The 19,034-nt window shown below is 45.0% G+C and overlaps 1 protein-coding gene across 5 annotated transcripts in view; it reads right to left on the reverse strand.

The window, feature by feature from the left end:
• ARNT2 (aryl hydrocarbon receptor nuclear translocator 2) overlaps positions 1 to 19,034 on the reverse strand; it is an 85,938-nt gene that overhangs the window by 57,832 nt on the left and 9,072 nt on the right. For 2 of the 5 annotated variants that reach the window (XM_083184165.1, XM_083184164.1), the window contains exons 3-4: positions 16,398 to 16,509; positions 9,489 to 9,536 (exon numbers count right to left, since the gene is read on the reverse strand). In XM_083184165.1, coding sequence (XP_083040291.1) covers positions 9,489 to 9,536; positions 16,398 to 16,509 — 160 coding nt within the window. Of the gene's footprint in view, positions 1 to 9,488; positions 9,537 to 16,397; positions 16,510 to 18,130; positions 18,282 to 19,034 lie in introns of those variants that run through there. The other 3 variants (XM_083184166.1, XM_083184168.1, XM_083184167.1) reach the window with 3 other exon arrangements.

Below are 19,034 nucleotides of genomic sequence, written 5' to 3' on the forward strand. Positions count from 1 at the left end.
CGGTGCTAGGGGGCACCAGCCAAAATCTTGCCTAGGGCATCATTTAGGCTAGGGCCGGCTCTGATGACAAGGCTGGAATCTAACTCCTACATGGCAAGCTAGGGCAGTACACCCCAAAAACCTGTTATCTGGGATTCGTGCTCCATGTGTAGATTGCACACACTCACATATATTACATGAGAATATATAGGTATTCAAGTGTAGTAATGCAATAGTGTATGTATATATGTATGTATGTATGTATGTATGCATGTGCTATATAAGAAACTGTTAATAAAACTAAAATAAAATAGTGGCAATGAGCTCCTTTTTTTATTTAAAAAATTCTGACATATAAACAAGAGTAGCCCCCTGCACATCAGACCACATTTAATTCTGTTAATCTGGTTCAATCAGCATCCAATCTGAGCAAGATATCAGGATACAGGGTGGAACAAAATTACATTGGCATTACAAAGGTTTGCAGCACTTGTCAGTATATATATAAAATAGGAATTTAATACCTACCGGTAATTCCTTTTCACGTAGTCCTTATGGGATACTGGGAATGGTCTTAAGACATTGGGTATTAGAGGGTATCCGCAGGAGACAGGCACATCTATAACTTTGAAGCTGGGTGTACTGGCTCCTCCCCTCTGATTCCCCTCCCAGGAACCAGTTAATGGAAAAACTGTGCCCGAAGGAGAATGTACATATGAGAGGAATAACATATATGTCACCTATGTAAACATAAGTGTGAATAGTGTGGTGAGATTTATGCCAGCACACCCGCATTCATACAAAACAATAAACAACTATAATACCACCAACTGGGTGGATTTACATTAACAAGGTCACTGAACTAGACCCTTGAACCAGAAGACCATAAGGTGAACTTCTGAACTTAAACAGCAGAATAAGCTGCAGCCAGACCCCCGCACAGGGCGGGCGCCCAGTATCCCATAAGGACTACGTGAAAAGGAATTACCGGTAGGTATTAAATTCCTATTTTCACTAACGTCCTTGATGGGATACTGGGAATGGTCTTAAGACATTGGGGATGTCCCAAAGCTTCCAGAAAGGGAGGGTACGTGCGGAGACTGCTGCAGTACTGCCTGCCCAAACTGGGTATCTTCTTGGGCCAAGGCATCAAACTTGTAAAATTTTACAAAGGTGTGTTGCCCCGACCATGTAGCAGCTCTACAGAGTTGCAGAGCTGACACACCCCGAGCAGCCGCCCAGGATGCGCCCACCGATCTGGTGGAATGAGCCTTTAAAACCGGAGGGGTCGGCATGCCTGCCGTCACATAGGCTTGTTGGATTGTAGTCCTAATCCATCTAGCAATGGACTGCTTAGATGCAGGGTGTCCCTTCTTTTGTGCGTCATACAGAATAAATAGACAATCTGTCTTCCGGATTCTTAACGTCCTCTGGACATACACACGCAAGACACGCACCACATCCAGGGATACCGGAATATCCGGCGAACCAGATGCAGACGGGACCACAATTGGCTGATTTAGGTGAAAGGAAGAAATCACCTTGGGAAGAAAACGCGGGTTTGTTCTCAACTCCGCTCTATCTGAGTGGAAAATCAGATAAGGACTTTTACAGGAAAGGGCTCCCAATTCCGACACTCTCCTAGCCGAGGCTAGGGCCAAAAGGACCACTGCCTTCCAGGTGATGTACCTCAACTCAATTGACTCCAATGGTTCAAACCAGGAGGATTGAAGGAAGTTTAGAACAACGTCCAAACTCCAAGGAGGTGTAGGAGGTACAAAAGGAGGCTGGATGTGAAGCACTCCCTGAAGGAAGGTCTGTACTTCCGGGATGACAGCCAATTTTCTTTGGAAAAATATGGACAGGGCCGAAATCTGTACTTTTAGTGAGCCCAAACGAAGACCCAAATCCAATCCCGCTTGTAAGAAGCACAACAACCTATTCAGGTTGAATTTTGCAGGGGGAACCTTCTGTTCCTCACACCAACCCACGTACTTTCTCCAGATCTTGTAGTAGTGCGTGTTTGTCACCGGCTTTCTGGCCTGAATCATCGTGGTGATAACTGATGAATGCAGACCCTTCTGAGCTAAAATTTTCCGCTCAGCCTCCACGCCGACAAACGTAGCCGCCCTAAATCTTGGAAGACGCAAGGGCCCTGTGTGAGAAGATCTCTCCTTAGAGGCAGAGGCCAAGGATCCTCGATCAGCAGGCTCTGTAGGTCCGAGAACCAAGCCCTTCTTGGCCAGTCCGGAGCCACAAGAATGGCTTCCACTCCCTGACTTCGAACCCTTTTTAGAACTCTTGTCAGCAGTGGTATGGGTGGAAACAGGTACACCAAGGGAAACACCCATGGAATTGTCAGGGCGTCTATTGCCACTGCGCTGGGATCCCTGGTCCTTGTGCAGTACATGGGGACTTTGTGGTTTAACCGGGATGCCATCAGATCTATCGATGGCTGGCCCCAACGGTCCACAATTGCTGCAAACACCTGTGAATTCAGGCTCCATTCCCCGGGGTGGAGGGCGTGACGACTTAGGAAGTCCGCCTCCCAATTGTCCACACCCGGGATAAAGATGGCCGACAGAGCCACCACGTACGTTTCCGCCCAGGTCAGGATCTTGGAAGCTTCCTTCATGCAAGTCCTGCTTTTTGTGCCTCCCTGGCGATTTATGTAGGCCACAGTTGTGGCATTGTCGGACTGTATCTGGAGCGCCCGACCTTGGAGGAGATCCTGGGCTTGTAACACTGCATAGTATACAGCTCTCAGCTCCAGGATATTGATGTGGAGTCTCGCTTCCCACCGAGTCCACTGACCTTGAAAGGTTCTGTCCATGGTCACAGCACCCCATCCCTGCAGACTCGCATCTGTCGTGAGTCGCACCCAATCCTGGATGCCAAATCTCCGACCTGCAAGCAGGTTCGACTCCTGAGTCCACCATAGAAGGGACTGCCGGGACTGATGCGACAGAGAAATCCTCTTGTACATCAGGAGATGAGAGCCCGACCATTTTGCCAACAGATCCAGTTGGAACACCCTGGTGTGAAAGCGTCCGAACTGAATGGCCTCGAATGTGGCCACCATCCTGCCCAATAGCTGGATGCATTGGTGAACCGACACCTGAGGCTTTGCCAAAATCACCATCACCAGGGATTGTATGGCTTCCATCTTCTCCCGAGGGAGGAAAATCCTTTTCAACTCTGTATCCAGGAACATTCCTAGAAAGAGGATACGACGCGACGGCGTCAGGGAGGACTTGGGGATATTTAGGATCCACCCATGCTCGGATAAAATCTGCCTGGTCTTTGCTATATCCTGCAGCAGGACCTGTTCCGACCTTGCTTTGATCAGCAAGTCGTCCAGGTAGGGGATAATGTTGACACCCGCCCTCCTGAGCAGTACCATCATTTCTGCCATCACCTTCGTGAACACACGCGGCGCTGATGACAGGCCGAATGGCAGCGCTCTGAATTGAAAGTGCAGATCTTTCAGCGCAAACCTCAGGAAAGCCTGATGTGGACCCCAAATTGGTATGTGGAGGTAGGCGTCCTTTACATCCAGCGATGCTAAGAACTCTCCCTCCTCCAGGGTTGCTATTACTGCCCGGAGGGACTCCATCTTGAATTTGTAAACCCTTAAAAAAGGGTTTAGAGACTTTAAATTTAAAATGGGGCGCACCGAGCCGTCCGGCTTCGGCACGAGGAACAGATTGGAGTAGTAGCCCCTTCCTTGTTCCTGCAATGGGACAGGTGTGATAACCCGTGACGTCAGCAGGCGTTGTATTGCCTGCTGCAGGTTCACTCGGTCTGCCTGTAGAGCCGGCAGACCTGATTTGAAGAACCTGTGAGGGGGAGGTTTTTCGAATTCCAGCCTGTAGCCGTTGGTAATAAGATCTCTCACCCAGGAATCCAGGTGAGAGACTGACCATACTTGGCTGAAAGCTGACAGGCGACCCCCCACCTCGCAAGTGACTCCAGGGTCGGAACCCGAGTCATGCTGCCGGTTTAGAGGCGGAGGCATTAGCGGCACGATCCTGAGATCCTGTGCTGGCGGGCTTCCTGAACCTGCCACGGCCCCCTCTGGTGGCCGAGCTGGAGCCCCTCGCCCTCTGCCTGGGCCTGGAAGGCCGAAAGGACTGAGAAGCCTGAAAGGACTGGGACGTATGGCCCTGAAAGGGACGTTTTGCGTGAGTGGAAGCCGTTGGCAGAAAAGTCGACTTGCCGGCTGTAGCCTTGGATATAAGGTCGTCAAGTTCGCTACCAAATAACTTTTCTCCCTTAAAAGGCAAACTTTCCACGCTACGTTTAGACTCTGGATCAGCTACCCACTGTCTTAACCAGAGGGCCCTGCGGCCTGAAACCGCCATTGCGGAAGAGCGAGCATTTATAGCTCCAAGCTCCTTCTGCGTGTCACACAGGATCTTTGCAGTATCCTGGATATGGCGAAGTCTCTCTCCGACCTGCGCCATTGACATATCGGCCAGCATGCCTTCCTGGATTTGAGAAGCCCATGTATAAATGGACTTGGCCATCCAACAACTGGCGAGGACAGGTCTCTGAGACGCCCCACTCGCAGTGTACATGGACTTAAGGGTAGTATCCAGTTTTTTGTCTGTACTATCCTTGAGTGTTGCTGCCCCTGGGACGGGGAGAACCACCTTCTTGGACAGTCTGGACACTGATGCATCCACAACCGGAGGCTCTTACCACACCGCTCTAGTGGCGGGATCAAAGGGAAAATTGGACTTAAACCTTTTAGACAGTTGGAAACGCTTTTCAGGTTGTTTCCAAGCCTCCTTAAACGTCTCATCAAGGTCAACTTGTTCAGGATAAACAATTTGCTGTTTCCTTTGGGACCCAAAGAACGGGTCACCTTCCTGCATGTCAGCTAAAGGAAGGTCTAACACTTCTCTTATTGCTGTAATAAGAGGTTCTGGGCCTCTAAGAGATGACTGTGAATCAGGGATCAGAGCCCCGTCGTCCACATTATCATCTGTGTCGTCACCCGCCTGTAGATCATCATCTGAATCAGGCAACATGGCGGTCGCAGCACGCTTCCGTGACTGGCCCGTGGTGGTGCTTATATTATCCACCCGTGCGGCTAAAACTGTTAAGTCCTGCTGCACCTGTTTGGTCTGCATTGTATTTGCAGCCAATTGTGTTGACACTGCCTGCAGCATGGTTTTAATGCCTGCCGCCCATTCAGGCTCCTGTGAGCCTGATTGAGGATTAATCTGGGATGAACCCCCTGTCCCACTCGTTTGAGTGGACATGCATTCCTCACAAGTAATCTGTGAGGTGGATTTAGGCACAAACTTGCTGCTGCAAATGAGACAGGTTAACTTCCTCACCATGTTGAAGGAATGAGTAACCTTTTTTCCACAAACACACCACAATCACAATGAAATAAATATGTATATATTCAGTGTGCAGTGTATAGCAGCTATATATGTGTGAGCTCTATCACTGGAAGTGTGTAGCTTAACAAGCACGTGGGGGAGCGCTCAGATTACACTGAGGAGACCAGCACACCCTGTACAACCTGAACTCCTATTTAGGAGTTGGTAACACGCATAAACACAGAACAGTGTGATCAATTAAGCGATCTTAGCGCTAAATACACTTGCTGTTTTCTGCAGATTTCCTCTGTCCAACACCTCACCGCTGAGGAGTGTATCTGGAGACAGTAATGGCGCCCAGGGAGAAGCAGGAAGTAGTGTATGCGCGCTCAGAGCTCTGGCCTCGCTCCGCTGAAGCCCCGCCCCCCTGTGATGGCGCAGGGGCTTCACTGATCTTTATACTGGCGCTGGCTGTCAGTTTTAATGGCGCCCTTACACTGAACAGCGTTTTATAGTGGGATCTGCCCTGGTAGCCCAGGGACTGTCACCCGCAGCCAGTTTGTGACAGGGGGTCTGCGCAGCCCCTGTGCAGGGTACCGCGTCTGCCGCCGCCGCCATCTTGCCGCACAATGAGCCGGGGTACCCCACTGTGGGGACCCCGGTTTCTACTCACCACAGACGTCTTCGGACTGTGTCAGGAGTGTGCGGCATGCTGGGGGTGAGTATCACTGCAGCGCAATGCCCGTGAGTACAAACACCCTCTCAGGACAGTGGTCCTGCAGCAGGGACAGCTCGGTACCTTAAGAGGCCTGCAGCTGAACCCTCCTCAACTGACTCCCACGAAGCAGGGATACTGTGAAGTCCAACACAGTAACCCCAAAATAATAAAAGAAAATAAACTGAAGACAAACTCTCTGGAGCTCCAGCAGTGTGCATCCTCTCCTGAGGGCACATTTTTCTAAAATGGTTCCTGGGAGGGGAATCAGAGGGGAGGAGCCAGTACACCCAGCTTCAAAGTTATAGATGTGCCTGTCTCCTGCGGATACCCTCTAATACCCAATGTCTTAAGACCATTCCCAGTATCCCATCAAGGACGTTAGTGAAAATATATATACATCCATACACACATACACACACACACGCACGCACGCACGCACAAGGACTGTACCGGCACTGGTGTGCAATATGTAGAGGGTAGAAGTGGCGGCACTCGCAGGTCTAGTATTCAGGACATAAGGCGCAGGATGCCACACTTGAATTGACATTCCAGTGTTACTTTAAAGACTCAGATGTCCTGACAGTTTTTTAAATAAAACTGAAATGTTGATTCAAGTGTGGCGTCCTGTGCCTTATTTCCTGAATACTACAAGACCTGCGACTGCCACCACTCCTACCCTCTCTCTCTCTCTCTATATATATATATATATATATATATATATATATATATATATATATATATATATATATATATATATATATATATATATATACACACACACACACATACACTGCACTGCCCCCTTCCAGTGTACACATAAAGCTGCATTTGACCTACCAGCAGTTGGGAGTGATGTGAATCTGTGCAAAAGTATTATAGAAAAGTCGCCTTAGCTCCCGCTTTGTATCTTCTACATCCTATTCTCCTCCCAAGCCTCTCTATTGTTTGTTATTTTCTTCAATTACAATACCCCTCACTCCTCTGTTCTCACCTGCTATCTTTTTAGATTAAAGCGTGATTGGTTGTTTTTAGCAACTTTTACCTGTCTCCGAGATTTGATAACCCCCCTCCCCCGATCTTGTTTTTGCAGTGGGTCGTAAAACTTCTAAGAAACACCCTAACTTCACAAAACTCCAAACTACAAAGGCACTGATGCTCTCCTTCCCAAATTCACGTGCTCTGGAAGAAATCTAGGTGCACCAACACTTTACCATCAAACAGGACTTTGCACAGCTATTGTGCCTGATGCTTCACATGTTTTTTTTTTAGTAGGGCTTTAAAATGTCATCAGCAAGTGGGGTTGTATACATCCAGGGCAGTTTAGGTTTAATACCTGCCCATCTTAGTATACATTATTATATTGGAATAATAAGTATATTGGAATTATATCAGTGAAGACAATACAAAATGATGAATGGGTATACTTAACAAATAAACAGCATATCCAATGTCTAACTCTATGTGTATGATACATGGACTAACAAGACAAACATTCAAATGCATGAAACAAGACCAAATATTAGTAGGTATTTTAAAAAGTCGTAAACATTTGATATTGTACTAGTGGTGTAGTCAGGCCATGGGAAAGTCAGGGGAATCCCACATGTTATTAACTTATGTGTGTTTTGACAAATGCATAGTGACACTTTCCTTGTCACTGACATACTTATGCATAGAAGTGTAAGTTTATCCCAGTCGCCCAGAGGCAAGTTGGAGTTTGGTGCCCCTTCCCCTTTTAAAATAAGGGTAAAGAAATATGGTGTGCGTGCTAGTGTATGACCGCAGACTTATCTAAATAGTGCGATCAGCCAGTCTACAGGATCACAGCCTGTGGTGAATCGGCAGGGAACTAGCTATGCTTTGTGATAACGGCTAATAGGTCATTGTCAGAATCACTAGATTCAGCCATTTGCAGCATGCACCGCTGGGTCCCATCCCACAGTCCAGCAGTGGCGGCAGGTGCAACGTCACTTGATGCTGCGTCGGCTGAATGCTATCAGGCGGGAGCTGTCCTGTTCTTTATGTCAAGAATTAGAAGGCTCCTGACATAGAGCTGATTAACTCTGAAGTAGCAGCGGGTATGCCGCAGAGCTCCTGTGGAAAAGCAGCGGATACTTTGAACCCCGCTGTCAACCAAACAGGTGCTGCTATACCTGCAGGCACCCCTTTAGGTCTTCGAGGCAGGTGACTCGATTGCCTCTGGGAATTATGCTCCTGGATATGCGACAGCACCATCCTCTTGAGAATATTTTATATATAATTCAAACCTCCCAACATTTGATCCCTGTAAGGAGGGACAGTGCATGCGCCAAATTTTTGGGGGCATGGCCTTTACTTGTGACACTGCCACGAGGCCATGCCCCCATTTTTGTCGATCGCAAATCCCCCCCCCCACAGGACAGTGCATGCGCGGGAGAGATGCGGGAACATCCCCCAAAAAACGTGACGTTTCCGCAATAAGCGGGACAGTTGGGAGCTATGCATAATTATTATTATACATGTCTTTCCCTCTGCTCAACCTTAACCTATATTTTGCACAGCGAATCACACTATGTAGAACATGCTTGCCCTCACTGTGCCTGCATTATATCACTGCTGTGCACTGTACAAATGTACACCTTGTGGTATTTAATAACTTTTATTATGCCTACTTTTTAAAATATAACAAAAAAAAAATTAAAATAAACAAGTTTTGCAAGTACAATCATATCTGCACGACACTTCTGCTTAATGTTGCAGTGACCTAGGCTGAATTAAGATGCAGATGTTAAAAACCACCCTTCTTGCCTATGTATTATTCAGTAACTGCAGTAGGAATATACAGTAAGTCCTGGGAGCAGAACATTTTGTACCATGCAACTAGATCACGTCAGAGGGCTTATGCTACCTAACTGGTTATACAGACGTTCTTAGCATATCTATAAATGTTTCTCATAACAAAGGGACAAAGGTGTACTCCTACTTTTAAGAATTATTTTACATGAGAATGTATTGTGTTCAGCTATCAAACAAAACTACCTCCTAATTTTGAGCAGGCGCCAATACACTATACAGTGATGGAAATGATACATATGTGTTGATATAATGCGCGGTCACCAGAGACTGTGGTACAGCCTAACAGTGCTGGCCTGCAGAGCCAGTCGAAAATTACAATAGGTTACTGGTATTCGGTGGGCTATAATTCCTGTCAGCCCAAGCATAAGCGGTTTGCCCTACCTGCATATCTGGCCTCTGTCCAGTAAGCTTTTGTCATCTTCCAGCTTGGAAACAACCAATCAGCTGACTCAGCAGGGAACACAAACCCGCTGAGTGGTAAGTCATCATCTCCTCCTACCTTATAGTTCAAACCCTGCAAATTGCAGTCATACCTATAAGAAGGGACAGAAGAAGACATCAGATACCCTGTACCTTCGCCAACGTCATATTAATGCAGCAAAATCTGAGTTATCACTAACCTTGAAAATTTACTTGGTCCCTCTCCATCTTCATCATCAAAGTCCATTCTATTACAAACAAAAGTGTGTGAGCTGAACCACTTAGCAGGCGGAAAATACATATTCTAATGTTCACAAACAAATTTTGGTTCTCGTTATTACACATATTTAGTGGGTTTAACCAATGGGCACAAGTGCGTGTAGTTCACCCTACACTAGTGTAACTGTGGGTGTCCAAAGGAACCATAAACAAAATACAGCCATAGACAATCCTTCTGTGTACCATTATTATCATTTAGGCGAAGGTGGCAGAAAACTCTGTTACAACGAACAACAAATCATAACTATCATATTTACCAAAGGTTGGAGAGAGGTATAGTGGAGAGAGATAAATTACCAGCTAGCCAGCTTCTGTCTGTAACATGGCAGGTAGGAGCTGATTGACTAGTGCTTTATCTCTTTCCAGGTTAGCTCTCTCCACAGCTCACCCTATATCTCTCTCCTAAATCCATAAGACATGTAGCCGAGCTCATTGAAGCAATGACGCCTTTTCACTAATAGCGCCTCCTTGTTACCAGTACAAGCCACATTGCTGCATTTATGAGTGACTTACTCTGAAGTATATAAAGGATCTGCAGAATTTCTTTCATAGTAAAGGACAGTTATATCTGAATACAACAACACAAAAGTTATCTTTGTTCAAAGCACTACGAGACCTTTAAGCCACCCATAGACCCTAACAGGGAATATTCTACATTGTTGTATTAAGCAGATAAATGGCGGTGTAGTAGAATACTGCAGGACTATGAGACGGGAACACGCGGCTGCTGAGAAGAAGCAGATAATACAGTACATCTGTAGAAACACATGATGATTAGTATGCCTGTGGTATGACTTTTCCCACCATCCTGGTCCAGGAAACAGGAAACAAAGAAGAGATGTGAGACATGGGCTGGTTTTAAACAAACACACGCCTCTCTTCCCATTGATAACCCGACAATTCCTCACTCACACGGAAGGGAGGTGAAATACTCATTCCCAAATTAATCTTCTTAAGGTAGAAAAGTGTTTGACAGCTCACATCCTACTCAGCAACCACCAGCAAGGAGATGTGTCTCGCCCAATGCTGCTCCCTAATTGTGAGATACAAAACGGGGCGCTGCCTGTTCATGCACAGATAAGTCTTATACACTACCTAACAGATTGGCAGCTGTCTGCCCAAACCAGGAACCACCAATTGTGCTGTCTGCATCTTCCTGAATATTATAAAATGGACTGCTTACATAGAATGATGAGCCTGATTCAGACCTAATGAACAGGTAAGCACCCCTTGCTGAACACCCCCCCTCCCTCCCCAGCAGAATCCCCTCACTAGCATAAAAGGGGATATGTACTCAAACACATCCCCTCCCATGTAGCCGAAGGGGAGATAAATCATTCATTGGTCAGGAATTATCTCCCCTTGACTTTTATTTCCGTCGTCATGTGACGTCAGCCGCCCGCCCCTAGCAGGTGTCACCATGCCTGCGCTCCCAGGGTAACGCCCAGCATTTTTATGGGGACGCCCATAAAACACTGTATATGTCCCTGCTCCATCCCCTTGTCCACCCCCTGCCCGCCTCCTCTGGAGCAAACGGGCCGGCGAGTGTGATACTTGCCAAAGCAGTTCACTCCCGGGGTTTGTGCATGCGCACAAAAGTACATGCCAAAACATCGGGGAAGGGCCTGAATTGGGCCCACTAAGAGCGGGTCGGAATAGGCCCCATAGATGCCAGAACATTTCTAGATCCCAGGAATAAATTTAATAGTATAATAAATATATATAACACCACTGGCATGTTATACTAACCAGCAAAATAAAATACAGGATCTATAGTTGACATGATTTAGAAAAAAAAGAGCTGAACAAATGGTTAATTCCGTTATATGAAGAAACATTCTATTATCAAATAATAAATGTGCTAACGGTTAACACTAATCAGGACAGGAGGGGTCACAATCGGCCTGTGGGGAGGGCAAGTTAAGTGACCACTGTACCGAAGCCTCCCATCACATGTTACTATGAGGAGCGTCCTGGCAGCTGCTAGTGAGGAGTGCTCCTGTATGATTACTGTGGGGACAGGAGGATAATAAAACAGCACTATAAAGCCATATCTCTTTCCCAGTAGTAAGATGCAGTCATGATCAAATACAGAACAGTCACTAGTGACTTGAAAAAAAAGCTTGTTCTGGAAATGTGCCTGTTTTTTATGTAATAAAGTCCATTTGCACTTCATCATACTATTATGGATGCTTGAAGTATTCCTGGAAAGTCCTCTTTCTGGATCTTGTATTGGCCAAGAAAGCAGCCTGACAACTGCAAATGTGCCTTCATTACTCCTCAAAGCTGATCCTCAACTATTATTATTTTATTAGTATTATTATTATTTTCATTTAAAAAAATGCAGAGTAGCAATCACCCTTCTGCTTCTACCCTCGCCCATCATGCCAAGCACATTCGTGCTTTTGTTCTAAGTAAAATGAAGTTGACGACAAATGAATTGATTCCTATGGATATTACACAATATCTGGATTTCTTTAGTTGGATGAAATTGTGCTTTATAGCTTAATAAGAAGCCAAGATAGAACAGCATGCCAGTACATTTTATGGGTATTATGCGGTGTGGTGGTGTCCTCTAGTGGTAGCACCAGTGCATTGCACAATCTAATAACAATAACTTCAACAATGGGGCTCATGCTAAACTGGATGACATTTTCTTCTAAATGTGACCTGGAAAAAGGCATATAGCACAGTATATGTACCTGTGTTTACTTCAGGTGTAGTATTTGCTCCTAGTTTATATCAACAGAGAACAGTAGTATAAGCACTGTTTACTCCAAGTGAGAACAGTAGTAAATACTTCTGGGGTTTATACTAATAGTGTGTACACACGGTGAGATATTCCGTGCGATGCGAGTCCTGACGCGATCAGATCGTATCGGGACTCGCATCGCACGGCATGCATGCAGTGGCACAATTTTTACTATATAGGGCAGATCTGCACTATATAGTCTTGGCTGCCCTCTCTATTTGACTGCCGATTTTCCCTCACACGGGAATGTGCATCGGCAGCGCATCGGGCTCGCAAGCCCTAAAAAAGCATACAATCACCATGCGATCTGCATGCGATATGGCTTCCGATGTTGACTATATCGGCAACATCGGAAGCCATATCGCACCGTGTGTACACACTATAACACAGATAACTGTAGTATAATATAAGAAGTGTGTGTTTGCTCAAAAGAGTATAATTAGTATATACACCTGGTATACCCTTGGAGAGAGCCGTAGTATTTGCTCTAGGTTATACCAGGAGAGAACACTATTTATTATTATTTTTGCTTATTTACAGTTTCTTATAAAGCCCAGCAAGTTCCGTTGCTTTTAATTGGAAATAGGAATAAAACAGTCAAAATGGTAGAAGGGCCCTGCTCGCAAGCTTGTAGGGTATTAAGCATTGATATAAAAGGATAGGAGTAATCAATTGCATAATAGGCCACCAGATTACAAAGTTTCTTGGAGGGTTGGATAATAGGTGGGGTGCCAGACGCGGTCCCGACAGTCGGGATCCCGACAGTCATTTACCCGACATCGGGATCCCGACTGTCAAAACGTCGACAGACAGGTGCCCGATGGCCACCTGCTATTTTCCCTAGAGGGAGAATAGAATAGGTGGCGAGCGTAGCGAGCCACCATGCCCGCAGCGAGCCGGCAAGGGGCTTTGTTGCACTCACCATGCTGTCTGAGTCCGGGCAGTCAGGATCCCGACGTCGGGCTAATGACTGTCGGGATCCCGACTGTCGGAACCCTATACCACACCCAATAGGTGTGACCTAACAATGTTAGCCAGGGGTCAGAAGGATAGGAAAATGAGAGAGGAAATAAGTGAGGATATGCTTTGTACTGAACAGTGGGGATGTAATTGGACAGGAAAGATTTATGAAGGTTATGTTTGGGGTTCTGGGATCTGATAAGATGCCTGAAGAGGTGAGTTTTCTTGGAATTATTGTTGTGCGTGGAAGGGCATTCCACAAACTGGGTGCAGCCCGAAGAAAGTCCTGCAATCGTGAATGGGTGCAAGTAATGCATGTGGATCAGAGATGTAGATCTTGTGAAGAGTATAAGAGTTGGGAAATATTTTGAGATAAGAGAAGAGGTGTAGTTTGGTTTATGGCCTTGTGTAGGAGCATTTTATATTGAATACAGGTAACTAATGGAGGGACTGGCAGAGCAGTTTTGCAGATAATGATCGTCTGTCGAATAAGATTAACCTCGCAGCTACATTCATGGTGGATAGTGGTGAAAGTCTGAATTTGGGAAGGCCAATAAGGAGACTATTGCAATTTTCAATGCGGAATATGATAAGATCATGGATTTGAGTTGAAGCAGTGTCTTTTGTAAGGTATGGTCATATTCTGGATATGTTCTTTGGATGCATGTAACATGATTTTGAGACAGATTGAATGTGGGGAACAAAAGATAGTTCAGAGTCAATGATGACACCTAGGCAGTGAGCTTGTGGGGTAGGATTGATTGTCATGTTCTAATTCCATTAATTCTGTTTTTTTAACACTAACATATATACCAGGTTTACTCCAGGAGAGAACAGTTGTATATACACCTGGATAACTCCAGGAGAAAACAGTAAAGCAAGCAAATTTGTTTTTGGAACAAACCATGCTAAGAGCAAGGGGAGAATTTACAGTCATATATTTTTTTGTGCAGGGTAAATACAGGCTAGTTTTGCATGTAGCTCACAAGATTTAAGTTTCAATACACCCCAGCCAAATCGTAATCTCCCTGCACATTACATGTGCCCCACCTGCAGTGCAATATGGTTTTGCCCAAAGGCTTGCTTGCTTTGCTTTTTTTCTAAACATGAGTAAGGTCCTAAATGCAATTGATTTATTACTGCCTTTTATGCCACTGTGTTTTGCATTTTCTTATATTTCCTTCATGTAATCCCCCTTTATCTACTATACATGTACTATGTGCACACCCTGCCAGCGGCAACCTACGCAGTATGTCTCACATGGCTGTTTGGTTGGTTTCTCCATGGGCAGGTTGCACTACTTATTGATCTATTCATATAGAGCAGGCAGTGGCGTAACAATAGCTCCTCGACCCCGATGTGGCGGGGTGGCACTGAGTAAGTGTGGGCAATGGTCTGCATCTGTCTTCGTGATTCGCTGATGACTTGTGCGGTCCCTGCTCTCCGTCTCCTACTGGCTCCGTCTCCTCCTGCAGTGCTAATGAAAACCGTCCCTCACAAAATGGCTGTCCCCATACAGCAGACCGTTTTTCAGGGATGCTAGAGGAGGTTGGCGGCCTACTCTAGCATCCTTAAAAACGGCAGCCATTTTGTGGGGGTCAGTTTTCATTAGCACTGCAGGAGGAGATGGAGTCAGGAGATCTGTGGGTACCTGAATGCAGCGGCGGTGGCGGCATGCGGAGGGGTAAGGAGGGAAGAGGGGTGTGTGTGTGTGTTTAACTTTAATTTATTAGTTACGCCACCATAATTGTCCACATTTTTTTTTTAAAGAAGGCATGTGCATATATTTTCAAAATACAATGCCCATAGCAACATCCCATCTGAAAATGAAATCCCATCTTAGTAAAAAAAAAAAAACTATCTAACATTCGCAGTAATGATCACAGATATTCTGTAATTCAATTCTGATTAAGCAGGGATAATAAAATGGGACTTCAAATGAAGATGGGATGTTGCTATGGGCAAACAACCAGAATCTACTTCATGTTCATTTAGCACCTTCTAGAAGATAACAGATAGAATCTGATTTGTTGTCCATAGAAACATCCATCTTCAATAGAACTCACATCTTAGAATATAAACCCCGGACAGAGGCTGCTAGTTGGTTAAATATTGTCAATAATCACATCATATTATACAAGCGATAGAACCAATAACCCCAGAAAGAATGAGAGCTTATGGAGGACAATGCAATAGTTACTGAAGTAGAGTTACAATGTAGTAAGAGTCTGAGGAAAAATTAGACTGATATACCAAAGAATTAAAAGAACATAAATACACATGTTAACAATGTAGCTTGCTCACTGGTGGCAGGGTAATCTATGCAAGTATAGCAAAGAAAACATATTTGGTTAAACAAGATAAAATTCCAGTAATATAATGGGGCGGAAGGAAAATCTCAACTGCGCTCACTGAACCTGGACAAGGCGGAAGCTTGATCAAAGAAAGTAACTGATAGAAAACTGGAGAATTCAGTATAAGTAGGGGAAAGATGAAGTGATATCTGGGTTATTACAGCTGCATACAATAAAGAAATAGTGTGATACAGAATACACAGATGTAGTCATATAAGGAAACTATAGTAAAGGTTAGTGTGCATTATTCTTAATACTAAAGCCCCTATTCTAGTTCCCTCGCAGAGGCAAATTCCTTCTCAAATGGGCAGAACCATTTGCACTGCAGGGGGGGGGGGGGGCAGATGTAACATGTGCAGAGAGAATTAGATTAGAGTGAACCAGAATAAGGCCCTTAATAAGGATAATATACAATTATTTTCAAACTTATCAGAATAATAGCTGAGGTATACAAGGGTAGTATTTTAACTACTCTTTCCTTCTCTGTATACAAACTGAAAGTTTACATTTTATTTTACTGGTTCAAAAGTAGACCTTGAAAACAAATAAAAACAACTTATACTAAAAGTTAAAGAAGAATAAATGGGACTTTTAGTGCATCACATTTAGGATCTCTCCATTCTTTGTCTCATGTGAATACTAGTCTTTACCTCCCCTCAGACCTGGGAAGGAATGAGGGAAAGGGTATGGACATGCCAACAGGAATAATGCTATGGTGCAGAGACAATTTTATGGTTTGGTAAAGGCCCAATCCTAAAACTTACCCTGACCGCCGTTTCCCTCCTCGTGCAGACATTGGGCCGGTCATCCTCACCTGCCCAGCCGCCATAGCAGCCCCTGGCAAAGTCACTGATCCTGGGATATCTGTGGTCATCTCTATGGATTGAAAAACAACTATCATTACCCACCTCATCAACAATAAATCATCCAATAGAAGTATCATTAATTAAATTACATGTTTATGGAGGGTGTAATGGTTAGCATTACTGCCTCACAGCGCTGAGGTCATGGGTTCGATTCCCACCATGGCCCTAACTGTGCGGAGTTTGTATATTCTCCCCGCGCTTGCGTGGGTTTCCTCCGGGTGCTCCGGTTTCCTCCCACAATCCAAATATATACTAGGTAGATTATTTGGCTCCTAACAAAATTAACCGTAGAATGAATGTGTGTGCGTGTACATGAGTACCACTGGGGCAGGAACTGATGTGAATGTTCAAATATTCTCTGTAAAGTGCTGCGGAATATGTGTGCGCTATATAAGAAACTGTTAATAATAATAATATTTCATATCACCTAAAACAAAGCCAAAACTAGGATTTTGGTCAGAGCCCCCCCACTCATGATGTCTCTGTTGCAGCCTTTGCCTCCCTCCCTTTTATCCCTGCAACAACCTGTGATTGTGTTACCCCTCCTCCCACTAACACTTACCTGGATCTACTCCTTGCTTCTCTTTAAGTCAGTAGCAGTGGTAGGCTGCTCACACAATGGGGCAGATGTATTAAACCTGTCGAAGTGATAAAGTCCAAGGCATTAATGCACCAGCCAGGCTGGGTTTGAAAAATTACAATTAGGTACTGAATGGTTGGTGCGTTATCACCTTCCACTTTATCACTTCACCAAGCTTAATACATCTGCCCCAATGTTCTCCAGAGCATGTGATGTCATTTCAGAGCATGTGATGTCATAACTTAATCCATGTAGTGCTAATAGGATTTTTTTTTATTTTTGCCAGGTGATCCCCGGCCTTCTATGCCTGCACCCTGCTGAATAGTACAGCGCGGTACAAGCCTTCCTCCAATACGGCATGCTTTGGACTCATCACAGGTCTTTTAGCATCTGACCATCTTAGCACCACCTCAAAACCGGTACCCGGAGCACATACCCTCTTTGCCCCCTCCCCCTCCCTACTTGCGGCCCTGCCTACAAAATTTACAGTATCTGTAACTTGTCTTCACCCGTTAGTCTAAAACCCATCAAGTTTGCAAATGGCTTCTTCCTTAATTTCTTTCACATCAACAGCTTATATTTAGAGTTAAAGTAATTGCTACAGCCTATACTTCTAATAACTTATAACACGCAAACATTTATAACGGCACCTGTCCATAAACCAGCTCCTAACCTGACACCATGCAGATGAGTGAAATGGTCCGATCTCCTCATAAAGTCTCTGAGCAGCCACAAGAAAACATACATGACAAGCGGTGAGGCAGCCTGTAATGCCAGAGGGGCACAGGCAATCCAGGTGGGGATGGAGAATATACTGACAGTTCAGTGTCCCCTATTGAAGATGCTCCCCTATTACACAGATGAATTAGCTCTAATGTAGGAAGGTTCGGACTTTCAAACAGAAGCAGGCAGTGATTGATCTATTCCCATAGAGGAGCACCACAGACAAAGGCTGACATTTCCTATGACAAAATGACATGTAAATCAGCAGCGCGGACAGGAGAACTTGCAGAGACAGAAGATACGCAAACAGTAAATGAGAAACTTTTACCTCCAATAAAGTGAATGAAATAGGGCTGATGGCGATTCCGCCTAGCAGAGAATGTTGCACTGAGAACGGAGCATCATCAGTATGCAAGAAATCTGGCAGTAATGGCTGAGATGGAGGAGGGGGCGAGAATTTGTATTCAGCTCAGAACAAGAAAACATCCCTATCTACCTCTGGTGAGCGTGATCGTGATGCAGCTGCCTACACAAAGCACCATTCCAGCACCAAGCCCACACTACCCGCCTATAGCGGCTGTGGAATCAAACAGGTCGGACATGGTGGCAGAGGGCTTCATATATGATACACAGAAGTGATGGACACGCTAACCTCCAGCACCCTCTCCCAGTGCAGACTTACATGTATAATAACACATGTAGCAGAGTATGGCAGACTCAATAATGTTAACATTGCTAGAAGTATATATTTTTTAGCACTAGCTTTAACATAACAAAGACCAATAAGGGTAGTCAGTGGACAGATATTGCACCTGCTTTCTATGTGCAGGCAAACCAAATATGTTCCGGGCTGTGCCATTCATAGTTATGCAGCCTATCAATTTACTAGGAGATATACGGTCATATGATGCAGTGCATGCAAAATATACTATGGGGCAGAATAAATTAGCCACGGGGGGGGGGGGGGGGGATTTACTAAGATGGGAGTTCTATTTCACATGGGATGAAATAGAACTCCCCATTTCACACGCACATTGTGGGATATTTTTGCCCCAATGATCAAAAATTACTTAATAGTTCAATTAGAAACATCAAGTCACAAGAATAGCATGTAGTCATAATGCTAATTATTTCGTCAGTTTAGTATTTTGTGGGTATGAAAACAATGTATAGCCCCGTACACATGGGGCGATTCTAGGCAAAATCGCTGGGGATATGGTCGCTGAGCAACC

Source organism: Crinia signifera, chromosome 4 (assembly GCF_055691185.1).
Source record: "Crinia signifera chromosome 4, ASM5569118v1, whole genome shotgun sequence".
Taxonomy (NCBI): domain Eukaryota; kingdom Metazoa; phylum Chordata; class Amphibia; order Anura; family Myobatrachidae; genus Crinia; species Crinia signifera.